This window comes from Eublepharis macularius, chromosome 12 (genome assembly GCF_028583425.1).
Source record: "Eublepharis macularius isolate TG4126 chromosome 12, MPM_Emac_v1.0, whole genome shotgun sequence".
In the NCBI taxonomy this organism is placed as follows: Eukaryota; Metazoa; Chordata; class Lepidosauria; order Squamata; family Eublepharidae; genus Eublepharis; species Eublepharis macularius.
The window spans coordinates 73436225-73448569 of record NC_072801.1 but is presented as its reverse complement, the minus strand read 5'-3'; the positions used below and the strand labels follow the sequence as shown (position 1 = coordinate 73448569).

General features: G+C 39.5%; 2 protein-coding genes and 1 pseudogene across 2 annotated transcripts; all 3 read left to right on the top strand.

Moving 5' to 3' along the window:
* Positions 1–404: 404 nt before the first annotated feature.
* On the top strand, positions 405–1382 carry LOC129339881 (olfactory receptor 6X1-like). Its single transcript, XM_054994456.1, has one exon. The coding sequence runs from the start codon at positions 405–407 to the stop codon at positions 1380–1382; it is 978 nt and encodes a 325-aa protein (XP_054850431.1).
* Positions 1383–9034: 7652 nt separating this feature from the next.
* On the top strand, positions 9035–10009 carry LOC129339880 (olfactory receptor 6X1-like). The gene has a single exon (XM_054994455.1). It carries the CDS (start codon positions 9035–9037, stop codon positions 10007–10009), a length of 975 nt encoding a protein of 324 aa, XP_054850430.1.
* Positions 10010–10032: 23 nt separating this feature from the next.
* LOC129339879 (olfactory receptor 6X1-like) lies at positions 10033–12125 on the top strand (annotated as a pseudogene).
* The last annotated feature ends 220 nt before the right edge of the window (positions 12126–12345 follow it).

Sequence of the window (12345 nt, the reverse complement as noted above, 5' to 3'; positions counted from 1 at the left end):
TTTCAATTATTTTTACTTAGTATACTTAATTTGCTGAATTATGGTTAAAATAGCCCACCTCAATACCTTTTTCTATGAGTTATACTTTCTGTCATTTAATGATTTATTCTTTAATCTTTGTGTGTTCAATTTTTTTCCATTAGACATTAACAAATTACATAAATGCACACATATATTGAGTATGTGATCTTATAAGTGATCTTTTTTAATATTATCTTATAGGTGTTTTTCCTCCTGCAGACTGAAGATTAATGGCAATGAAATAGTTATCTATAATCCCACTTCCGATGTATTCCTATGGAAATCACACACCCCTATTTGGCTGAATGTTTTATTGATTGAAGGACATCTTGGAAGGAACTTCTCCATTCTGATACCTGTGGTCATCTCATCCATTTATAGCTATGATGAATACCTCTATAGTTACTGAATTTGTCCTTTTGGGCTTCCCTTTTCTTCACCCAATCCGCAGCTTCTGTTTCTTAGTGGTTCTGGTGATGTACTGCCTAAGCGTGCTGGGAAATGGATTCATCCTCACAATAGTTTTGATTGACCAGAAACTACAAACGCCCATGTATGGTTTCCTGTGCAACCTGGCCTTTCTAGAGATCTGTTATACCAGCATCATAATCCCAAAATTATTGCAGACGTTTGTCAATACAAGAACCACCATTTGTTATCATTGCTGCATGACTCAGATTTTTTTCATCTTCTCCTTCGCTGTCGTTCAACTCTTAATCCTAACTGTGATGGCCTTCGACCGCTATGTTGCCATATGCAAACCACTTCACTACCCAGTTATCATGACTAAGAAAGTCTGCATCCAGCTAGCCATGGGGTGCTGGCTGGTTGGATTTGCATATAATTTCTTCGAAGCTGTCCAGCTATGGACTTCACCATTCTGTGACTCCAATATTGTAGACCATTTTTTCTGTGACTTTGGGCCAGTCTTAAGTTTGTCCTGTGCTGACACCCGTTTGCTTGAATTTCTGGGATTGTTGTCTGCAATCTCCATTGTGGTTATCACCCTTTCTCTAATTGTGGTGTCCTATATTTACATCATTTCTACCATATTGCGTATTCCTTCATCAAGTGGACGCAAGAAAGCATTTTCCACTTGCACTTCTCATCTGACAGTGGTTTCAATTTTGTATGGAGCAATTGCTTTTCTGTACATTCGACCAGATATGCACTCTTCCTTTCATTTGAGCAAGCTGGTAGCCATCTTGAGTACGGTTGTTCCCCCCATGCTGAACCCTTTCATTTACACTATAAGGAATGGGGAAGTAAAGGAAGCATTCTGGAGAGCTGTTTGTAAAACAAGAGGACCACTCAAGAGAATGTTCTTAGGAAGCATTGGTGGTACTCAGGTTTTTGAATAGGCATCCAGGAAATAGACAAGCTGGACCGAGTCTAAAGGAGGGCAACGAAGATGGTGAGAGATATGTAGACCAAGTCCTATGAGGAATGGTTGAAGGAGTTTGGTATATTTAGCCTGGAGAGGACACAACTGAGAGATAACTATCTTCAAGTACTTGAAGGGCTCATATAGAGGATGGCATGGAGTTGTTTTCTGCTGCCCCAGAAGGTCAGACCAAAACCAACGAGTTGAAATTAAATCAAAAGGGTTTTCGGCTAAACATTAAGGAAGAAATTCCTGACAGTTAGAGCGGTCCCTCAGTGGAACAGGCTTCCTCAGGAGGTGGTTGGGCTCTCCTTCTTCAGAAGTTTTTAAGTAGAGGCTAGATGGCCATCTGACAGCAATGCTGATTCTGTGAACCTGGGCAGATCATGAGAGGGAGGGAAGGAAGGGTTACATCAGTGCTTAGTTCTTGCAGCCCCTTCTTACATGCCCAGGTAATGCCAATCGCCACCTTGGGGTCAGGAACCAATTTTACCCAGGCCAGTTTGGCTAGAGATCCTAACAGTGTTTTACCATCTTCTGGGCATGGAGTAAGGGTCACTGGGTGTGTGGGGAGTGGAGTAGTTGTGAACTTCCTGCGTTGTGCATGGGGTTGGACTAGATGACCCTGGAAGTCCCTTCCCACCCTATGATTCTACGATTCTAAATTGCAAGGGAAATGTTCTTTCCATCTTTTAACACTCAGGGCCAAGCTACACATGACGAATGACACTTGAACGGCAAGTGGATTGAGTGGAGGGCAAGTGAACAGGGAGAAATACACTTGCCGTTCAAGTGTCATTCGTCACTTGTAGCTTCGCCCTCAGTCTCTTACAGAAACTTGCTTGGCTAGAGTGTCAGAAGAGGATCTGAAAGACCCAGGTTTGAATCCCCACTATGCCATGAAAATTGCTGGTTGACCTTGGGCCAATCACACACTCACAGCCTAACCTTCCTCACGGCTTCGTTGTGAGGGTAAAACGGAAGAGAGCAGAATGACGTAAGCTGCACTGTGCCTCCACCTGGTATAAAGGTGGGATGTAAATGAAGCAAATAGATGTATTTGTAAGTAAATTGCAATGAGTTTACCTCGTGCTCCAGCCCTGCTTGCAGGGGAAAGATGGGGAAAGAGTTGGAATCTTGCCTCATTGCTCATATGATGTATTTGCCCACACTATGAGCAGAACCACAAGTGACAAAAGGCACAGATTGGACACTTGTCAGCTTCCCTCAAGTTTTGATGGGAAATGTAGGCATCCTGGTCTCGCAGCTTCGCTCTCTGACTGCTGTCCAATGGACTTTTCAACTGTCACTTGTCCAACATTCCGCCAAGCTGCCTACATTTCCCATCAAAACTTGAGGGAAGCTGACAAGTGTCCAATCTGTGCCTTTTGTCACTTGTGGTTCTGCTCTATTCCTCCTCTAATCCTGTTGGCCATCACCTTGGGGGTATAATATTCAACAGGAGAAAACCACTCTGTTCACATTGCCCTTCTTACATGAACAGGGTAATGTTGATCATCACTTCTGCATTAGGAAGCAATTTTCTCCAGGCCAGTTTGGCTAGGAATCCTGGTGGTGTTTTGCCATCTTCTGTGCATGGAGCAGGAATCACTGTGTGGGGGTGGGGTGAGGTGGGGAAGTGGTTGTGAATTTCCTGCATTGTGCAGGGGGTTGGACTAGATGACCCTGAGGTTCCTTCCAACCATATGATTCTATGATTCTATGCAGAGGTAAGAAGTGAAATAACAGGAAGTTCTTTTCTCATTGATGAAAGATATACAAATGATACACAAAGAGACACTGTCTCACACTGATGTTCTAAAGCAGACTGACAATGAAACAAATTCATCTTTCTAATACATGTTCAAAGATGTGGACGTTTTCTGTTGACTTCAGTGGAATATCAGGCTCCCATATACTTTTGGAATAAAAATAATGACTGCCAAACAACCATATTTGGCCCATGCATTTGATCTTGATGGATAGGCTCTTACAGAATTCAAAGAGAATTACTTCATTGGTCTGATATTGCGGTTATGATACAATACATGAATAATGCATCAAGAAACTATCTCAGCTACCTAATAAACCAACAAATAAGAACAATGAATGGCATGCACCAACCTTATTGATTTCGATGTGCTTCACGTGTTGTTTAGAAGCCACTTCTGATGAAATGAAGCAATTATTTCCTATCCTTTGAAGGTACATCCAAGAATCTGCTTTTATTTCCCAGAGGAACGACTTCTCAGAAAGCTATCTTGGGCTTCTTAAGAACATTTATTAAGCTTCAAAAAGTTTTTTTAAAAAAACTTCAATTCTCCAAGTGCCTATACCCTCTGTAGGCAAAAAATAGATTTCCATTCTTTGTTTTAATCATGATGAAAATTGCACATTAATACCAGTATACCAAAGAACACAGTAAGTAAAAGGCTCTTCTCCCACATCGAGCAGAATATCAAAAGATCCATGGTTATTGATCGAGATTGCTCAGGCCCAGGACAGGCTGTGAACGATAATTTGCTCATCGCTTCCTTTGCACTGTGGCCACCAGTAATTTCTTTTCCTAAAATGTGAAATAGTTATGCTGAAATATGAAACGTTTCATTGTATTCTTGTGTTGTATCAGTGATGCTTTATGTTTCTAGAAAAAAAGACCAGATTGGCAGGGAGACAGAGAATCCCATTTCCTGGGTAGCAACAGGCTATGGATAGGGATATGTACTCTTGCATATTGGTCTCATTCCACTCACAGAATTAATAACATAAGGTCTTGGGACCTGATTGGCACTGCATAGGAAAACAAGATGCTGCCCTGCAAGGAGACTCCAGTGCCTGCTTGTTACTGGAAGGTATGAAACAAAATGGAACACACAATTTTTTTGGTGGAAAGGACTCATTACTCGTTAGAATCTGTGTGTCAGATGGAAGAGGAAAAACATGAAGGAGAATGAGGTATGATACAACTCTACAGTTAAACCATACTGTTTTGACAGATGCTAGACAGACCCAGGTGACATGCTGATGTCACTTCTTCATGCACAGGCTGTAGAATCAGCTAGTCGCCAATGATGTAATTACATCATCAGCAATCCCTCCCTAGATGGAAAACCTCCTGCCCCTGAATAGAACTTGGTATGATATTTTGGGCTGGGAAAGAGAGGAAATCCATTGAAGTCAAGCTTTCTTCTTGTCCACACTTCACACTGCATATAGGATCTAGTATCATCCAAATTATTCTTGGCAGAAAGCTGTAGAATTGGATCCTGTGATTCATTTGCTCCAAAAACTTCAAGCAAACAAAGCACATGGGGGGGTTCATAAGAGAAAAGTATGGGAAGAACAGACTCTGACTATGAGGGAAGACAATCCCATATGCACATTTTTATGATAGACATTGAAGTTATCAATTTGCCCTTTTGCACAAGAGAGGGTGCCAAAGGGAGCATACCAAACTTTCCTCCTCCTTGGACTATATAACCAACAAAGTACAAGCAGAAGTGAGCTAATTGAGGAGTAGGGTTACAACTAAGCCCCAGAAAAACAAAGGACTCGAAATGGATGAAAACACTTGGAAATAGAATCTATATATTTTTAAATATATAAGTGACAAGTGGAACGTGGGAACCCTCCGACTTATAGGTGCAATAAGTCACACAGATGTTGTTAGATGTGTACTAATCCTAAGAGATAAAAGGCAAACCATTTTGCTGACTACTCACTTCTTATCCCCACACAGGCATAGTACGAGGGGATAAGAAGCAAGTAGGGGGCAAAACGGTTTGCCTCCCTGCTGCCTCTTTGGGGCCTCCAAAGACCTAGAAAGGTCCAACTATCTTTTCTGGCCTTTCCTATTTCCAGCTTCCATGCTCCAACTCATAATAAGCCCTTACTCACAAGGAGAACTTTATCCCCAAAAAAGAGGAAGACTGGTTGGTCTTCCTCCTGGCTTCTCCTTCCTTACCACTGCCATCTTACCCGGCTTTGCATCAGGACTGATGCCTTCCTTAAGACTGTGCCCCCACTCCACCCCTTCCTGACCAGGAAGGGGCACAGTGAGCTGTGAGTTACATATGATCAAATAGCAGACCATTTTTGCTACAATGCTATTAAGTATGTCCATGTAAAGCATCTCTAATATGCTTTATATTTCAGCATAGCTAATCATCATTTTAAACTGTGATCTTTTTAAGCAGTTTTATTGTTGTCATTTTGTTTACATCGTAAGCTACCTAGATGGCCATAGGGTAGAAAGGCAGCAAATAAATGTTTTAAATAAATAAATAAATATTGCTTATCTAAGAGGGGGAAATGATGGACAGAATTCGAAGAAAGCAATCCCCAAATTAATATTCACTGCCCTTCCTTGGCCTGACGGAATCCTGATCAGTAACAACTGTTCTCTTGAACTTCCGCTCCTTGAGGGAGGAAAGAATAAGATTCCTTTGACTGAAATGCATACTCGACTCTTTAATATTCTGGTCTTTGTGTACTAATGCACAATTTTTGTTATGGTTCAAACAAAGAATGAAAATACTGACTCTGACTACAGAGAGTTTACACACTTGAGGAATTGAAATTTGAAAAAATGAGGTTTAATTAGTGTTGACAAGTCTAAGAGACTTTCTGAGGAGCCGTTCCTCTGGGAAATAAGAGCAGAGCCTGGGATGTGCCATCAAAAGGGAGGAAATATTTGCTCCATTTCAACAGATGAGGCTTCTAAACAATATGTCACGTACATAGAAAAGCAGTAAGCTTGGTGCTTGCTGTTTATTGTCCTTACCTATTGGTCTATCAGGTAAGTGAGAAGGAAATACAGATTAATTTTCCATACTGTATTCATGTATAGCATGCCATGCACAACGTAAGAAGACCATGAGATAATTGACATTGGATTTTGTAAGATGTTATCCATCAAGATCAAGTAGATGGGCTTAACATTGTGGCTTGGTAGTTATTATTTTTATTCCTAAAATATACTAGAGTGTGAGATTCCACTGAACTCAGAGAAAACATTATCCAAGTACATGGGTTTATGAGCAGGTGATAGAAGAGTAGAATAGATCCTCTGTGTAATTCATTGTGTAACATTTGAAAATCTTCCATCAATTTAGATATAACTAGTTACTCCATTTCATCCCTCCATGTCATTTTGAATAATGAGGAGCGGCCCGCTGTTCTAGTTAATTTGCATGTATTTAAGCATTTAAGTTATCTCTAACATTTAGAAAGAGAAACTGGAGAGTATGGAATCAGTTACAGTCTCTTTACATTAAAAAAGCAAACTACGTAAAAAGGAGCTGCCCATGAGAGCTTTTCTGTCAAGGTAATAGACTTGTACCGTGGAAGAATAATTCAGGAAGACCCTTTATGCAGAAGGAGGACTGGGGCTTATACCACTGCTGTAGGAAATAGCAAATACCTTCATAATAGGAGCCCCACGGCACAGAGTGGTAAGCTACAGTACTGCAGCCCAAGCTCTGTTCAATCCCAGGAGAAGCCAGGTTCAGGTAACTGGCTCAAGGTTGACTCAGCCTTCCATCTTACTGAGGTCAGTAAAATGAGTATTCAGTTTCCTGGAGATAAAATGTAGATGACTGGGGAAGGCAATGGCAAAACACCCCATAAGAAAAATCTGCCAAGAAAACGTCATGATGCGACGTTCCCCCATGGGTCAGTAATGACTCGGTGCTTGCACAGGGTACTGCCTTTACCTTTATAGGATATAATATCAGCCAGCTGCATGTGTTACCCTATTGTTTAATTTTTAAAAAAACAAGTGTAATACAATTTTTCTTCAATATATTCACAGTAAGTATCATGCCCAATATGCTACGCTCATTTGGATTTCGGTAATCCTATTATTACTACAGGCTCATTCAACATTTCCTCATATTGATTGTTACTGACCAACACTGTGTTCATTAGATGTGTCTTTGTATGGACTGTTGATGACTTATACCATGTAATGCACTCCATGAGAAAGACAGATGCAGCATAAATGCAGAAAATCAATAAATCAATGGGTTAATATATTTACTCTAAGCAGCATTTTATTATTTGTTTTTAAAACACTACCAGAACTAATCTATACAGCTGCAATGATTTCCAAAAATTCCCTCCCTCAGGATGTGGGAGATCTCGCCAAAATCTGCTGATACTCAGTACTGCCTTCCATGAAGATAGATCAAGATGTGTAGCCGTGTTAGTCTGTCTGTAGCAGTAGAAAAAAGCAAGAGCCCAATAGCACCTTTAAGATGAACAAACTTACTGGTAGGATATGAGCTTTCATGAATCACAGCTTTCTTCTTCAGGTATCTACTTCATACCCTACCACAAATTTTGTTAGTCTTATAGGTGCTACTGGACTCTTGCTCTTTTCTAGGGGCATTCAGTACTCTCACAAAGCCTAGATTCTAACATTCATGCCAGGTTTTTGAATCAAGTATGACCTGTAGTTTTCTTCATGTTTTGTTGATTTTTGACCCTTCAGTATAAGATGCTTCTGAAATTCTCATCCACATCACAGAGACTGGATTGGAGTGTCTCATGTCTCATTTTTCCAAGCATCATTTTTTTTATCCAATCATTATTTATACTCTTCCCGGTTTATTTATACTTTCTTCCCAGTTGGGGACCACAGCATCTTACATATTTTTTCTGTTCTTATTATCCACGTGACAATCCAGTGAGGTTAGGTATCTGAAAATGTGTTTTACCCAAGGACGCCAAGTCCTCAAGGCAGACTGGGGATTTTAACGTATCTTCCAGATTGCAGTCTGACACTATAACCACTGCACCATACAAACTCTCAATATTTCTTTTTCTTTCTCTTTCTTTCTTTCTTTCTTTCTTTCTTTCTTTCTTTCTTTCTTTCTTTCTTTCTTTCTTATTTATTTATTTATTTATTTATTTATTTATTTATTTATTTATTTATTTATTTATTTATTTATTTATATTTATGTTTGCGTTTCTCACTGAGACTCAAAGTGGATAGTGGGCCACAGTATATAACTTTTACCAATATAATTGGGTAATTTTTTGTTTATGCTCTTAACCATTGAAAAAATCTACTGCGTATTTCTCTTTACATGTGAAGGATATTGCAAGAAAAACTCAGTCAATTTTTCCCATCTCTCTCTTTTTCCCTTCCCCCTTCAACTATTAATCACACCTGATCACCGTGGAGCTGTTGGGATATCCTGACTAGTTTCAAATAATTTTACTTAGTTTTCTTTATTTATTGTATTAATGTTTGAGATAACCCAACCTAATTAAATTTTCCATAAGTTATACCTTCTGTAGTATAGTGGTTTACTCTTTAATCTTTGAATGTTCTAAGTTTTTTCATTAGACATTAACAAATTGCACACTCACACACGTATGTGTATATTATCTTATAAGTGATTTTCTTCCCTCTGCAGGATAAAGATAATTGCAGTTGCATGGAAGAACTTCAAAATCTCTTATGGTAATGAAATGGTTTTCTACAATCCCACTTCCTATGTATTCCCTGTGGAAATCACACCCACTATTTGGATGAATGTTTTATTGTTTGAAAGACATCTTAGAAGGGACTCCTCCTATACATTTTGATACCTTAGGTAATTTCATCCATTTATTGTTTTGATGAATGTCTCCACAGTTACAGAATTTGTTCTTTTGGGCTTCCCTTTTCTTCGCCCCGTTCGCAGCCTCTGTTTCTTAGTGGTTTTGGTGATGTACAGCCTAAGCGTGTTTGGAAATGGATTCATCCTCACAATAGTTTTGATGGATCAGAAACTCCAAACGCCCATGTATGGCTTGCTGTGCAACCTGGCCTTTCTAGAGATCTGTTATACCAGCATCATAATCCCAAAATTATTGCAGACCTTTGTCACTACAAGAACCACCATTTGTTATCATTGCTGCATGACTCAGATTTTTTTCATCTTCTCCTTCGCTGTCGTTCAACTCTTAATCCTAACTGTGATGGCCTTTGACCGCTATGTTGCCATATGCAAACCACTTCACTACCCAGTTATCATGACTAAGAAAGTCTGCATCCAGCTAGCCATGGGGTGCTGGCTGGTTGGATTTGCATATAATTTCTTCGAAGCTGTTCAGCTATGGACTTCACCATTCTGTGACTCCAATATTGTAGACCATTATTTCTGTGACTTTGGGCCAGTCTTAAGTTTGTCCTGTGCTGACACCCGTTTGCTTGAATTTCTGGGATTGTTGTCTGCAATCTCCATTGTGGTTATCACCCTTTCTCTAATTGTGGTGTCCTATATTTACATCATTTCTACCATATTGCGTATTCCTTCATCAACTGGGCGCAAGAAAGCGTTCTCCACTTGCACATCTCATCTGACAGTGGTTTCAATTTTGTATGGGGCAATCGCTTTTATGTACATCCGGCCAAATGTGCACTCATCGTTTCACTTGAGCAAGGTGGTAGCAGTATTGAATACGGTCGTTGCCCCCATGCTGAACCCTTTCATTTATACCATAAGGAATGTGGAAGTAAAGCAAGCTTTCTGGAGAGCTGTCACTAAAACAAGAGGACCCCTCAAGAGAATGTTCTTAGGAAGCATCGATGATAAGGAGGTATTTGAATAGGCATCCAGGAAAATGAAAGGGAAATGGTCTTTCCATCGTCTCCACGACAAAGGTGATGGTGGTTCTCACCTTCCACCAGAGAAGCTTTAGCTGCGGACTTTATGCTTTGAAATAGCTGTATATCAGAGGCTGGCCTGCCTTACTGCTTGGGCTCTAGTGGGTTAATTGTGAAAACCACATGGCAAGGTTTTTTCTATCTTCCCCCTTCAAGCTGGTTTTCTGTTCCTAAAGGTACTAATATGACTGAAAGAGATGATAAGTTGCAGTTCAACTTATAAAAAAATAATAAACCTTATTTTAACCTATACTGGTGTCCTGCATCATCATTTTGGGCCCAGGTTAAGTTGGCTGCAAATTGTCTGTTGACTTGACATGTTTGGTTTCTTTTATAGGAGAGATTTTTTGCCACTCTTTTGTATAAGGTGCTATCAAGTCACAGCCAATGTAGGTTACTTAAGCTTGTAAGGTTATCAGAGAAAGTGACAAATGGAGATGGTTTTGCCATTGCCTGCTTCTGCATTGCAATCTTGGATTTCCTTGGTGTTTTCTCATCCAAGTAGTAACCAGGGCTGACCCTGCTTAGCTTCTGAGATATGATAAGGTTGGGCTAGCCTGGGCCATCTATGTCAGGGCTGCCATTGTTTTTTATATCTCATAAACATTTTACAGAAATTTCCTCTCCGTAACACCTGTAGTGCTATCCTAAATGTTTATCCATAGTCTCTCTACACATGACATCTTATACGGGGCTGCTCAAGTGACTTAGTTTCTGTGTGGTCTTATATTCAAGTGTACTCTGTCTCCCTAGCAGTGCATGTGTATCCAGAATGGGAGAACAAGTGTAAGATCTTTCACTTGAGTGTCCCCATGTAAGATACTTTGTGTAGAGAGACTCAGGGCCAAGCTACACATGACAAATGACACTTGAACGGCAAGTGGATTGAGTGGAGGGCAAGTGAACAGGGAGAAATACACTTGCCATTCAAGTGTCATTCGTCATGTGTAGCTTGGCCCTCAGAGAGAATAGAAGTCTCTCTATACATGATATCTTACATGAGTAGGACCAAGTGAAAGTTCTTACACTTGTTCTCCCATTAGACTTTTTTGTTTGTTGGTTGGTTTGTTTCTTACTTTAAAGTTTGTCAAAAAATAGACAATTCCTGAATCTCTTCATGGGATTATTTGATGATTTATTTTACTATCATGAAGGAGATGAACTCATCATCAGTGACTGAATTCATCTTACTGGGCGTTCCATTTCTTTTTTTTCCTTTTTTAAATTATTTTTTATTTTTATTATGGAAAAATTAAAAGAGAGAACAAAAGAACAAAAGTAAAACATAACAAAAACACAACTACAAACAGCCAACATATCAATCTTCAAAGTAAAAACAGTAAAAAGCATAGTAAGCATATTATTACAGTTTTTCACCTGCAACACTTCCTCCTTTATTATCAATCAGCTTGGCGTCTAATTAATATCTTTTTTCTGTGTCTCATCATCTTGATATCTCAGCTCCTTATTCTTAAAATTCAAAACCACAAATCATTAATTCATTTTTCATCTCATGCAGATAATCCATAAAGGGTTTCCAATTTGCATTCCTTTTCTTCATGATTTAAACAGATTTACAAGCCACTTCAGTACTCAATGATCATGATGACACATGTCTGCATTCAGATGTCTTTGGCCACCTGGTATTTATCACTCATAATTATATTTTTTCAGTCCCTCATTGTGTAGAGGTTGCTGTTCTGTGGGTCGAACATTGTTGATCTTTTCTACTGTGACGTTGGGCCTGTTTTAAGCTTAGCCTGTGCCAATACTCACCTCATCGAGTCTTTGGGATTGCTGAGCTCCATGGTAATTGTTATTATGACATTGATCTTAACTGTAGTCTCCTACATTTTCATCATCATCATCATTCTACGAATTCCCTCATCCGCAGGACGTAAGAAAGTGTTCACCACTTGAACTTCTCACCTCATTGTGGTCTCAATATTGTAAGGAGCTATCATGTATGTGAGACTGAAGGTGCATTCCTCTTTCTGCATAACCAGGGTAGTAGCCATTTTGAATACTGTCCTTACATCAATACTGAACATTTATATATAAACCATAAGGAATTTGGAAGTGAAAGAGGCTGTCCAAAGTCTGATCTATAAGAAGGGGTTGTTGAAAGAAGGTTTTTAAAAAGTGGACGAAAAGGTTGGCAACAAACATGCTTATGTAACAATTCAGAGAAGGGGACAGTATTTCATATTTTGGTGGGGGGCATCCCAATCTCATTAATATTGCTTAGCTCACCAATGAGTATTACCAATTTAAATGGTGA

Excerpts from the sequence above, each read along its gene's own strand:
- LOC129339880 (XM_054994455.1), top strand. The coding sequence starts at position 9,035 with ATGAATGTCTCCACAGTTACAGAATTTGTTCTTTTGGGCTTCCCTTTT.
- LOC129339881 (XM_054994456.1), top strand. The coding sequence starts at position 405 with ATGATGAATACCTCTATAGTTACTGAATTTGTCCTTTTGGGCTTCCCT.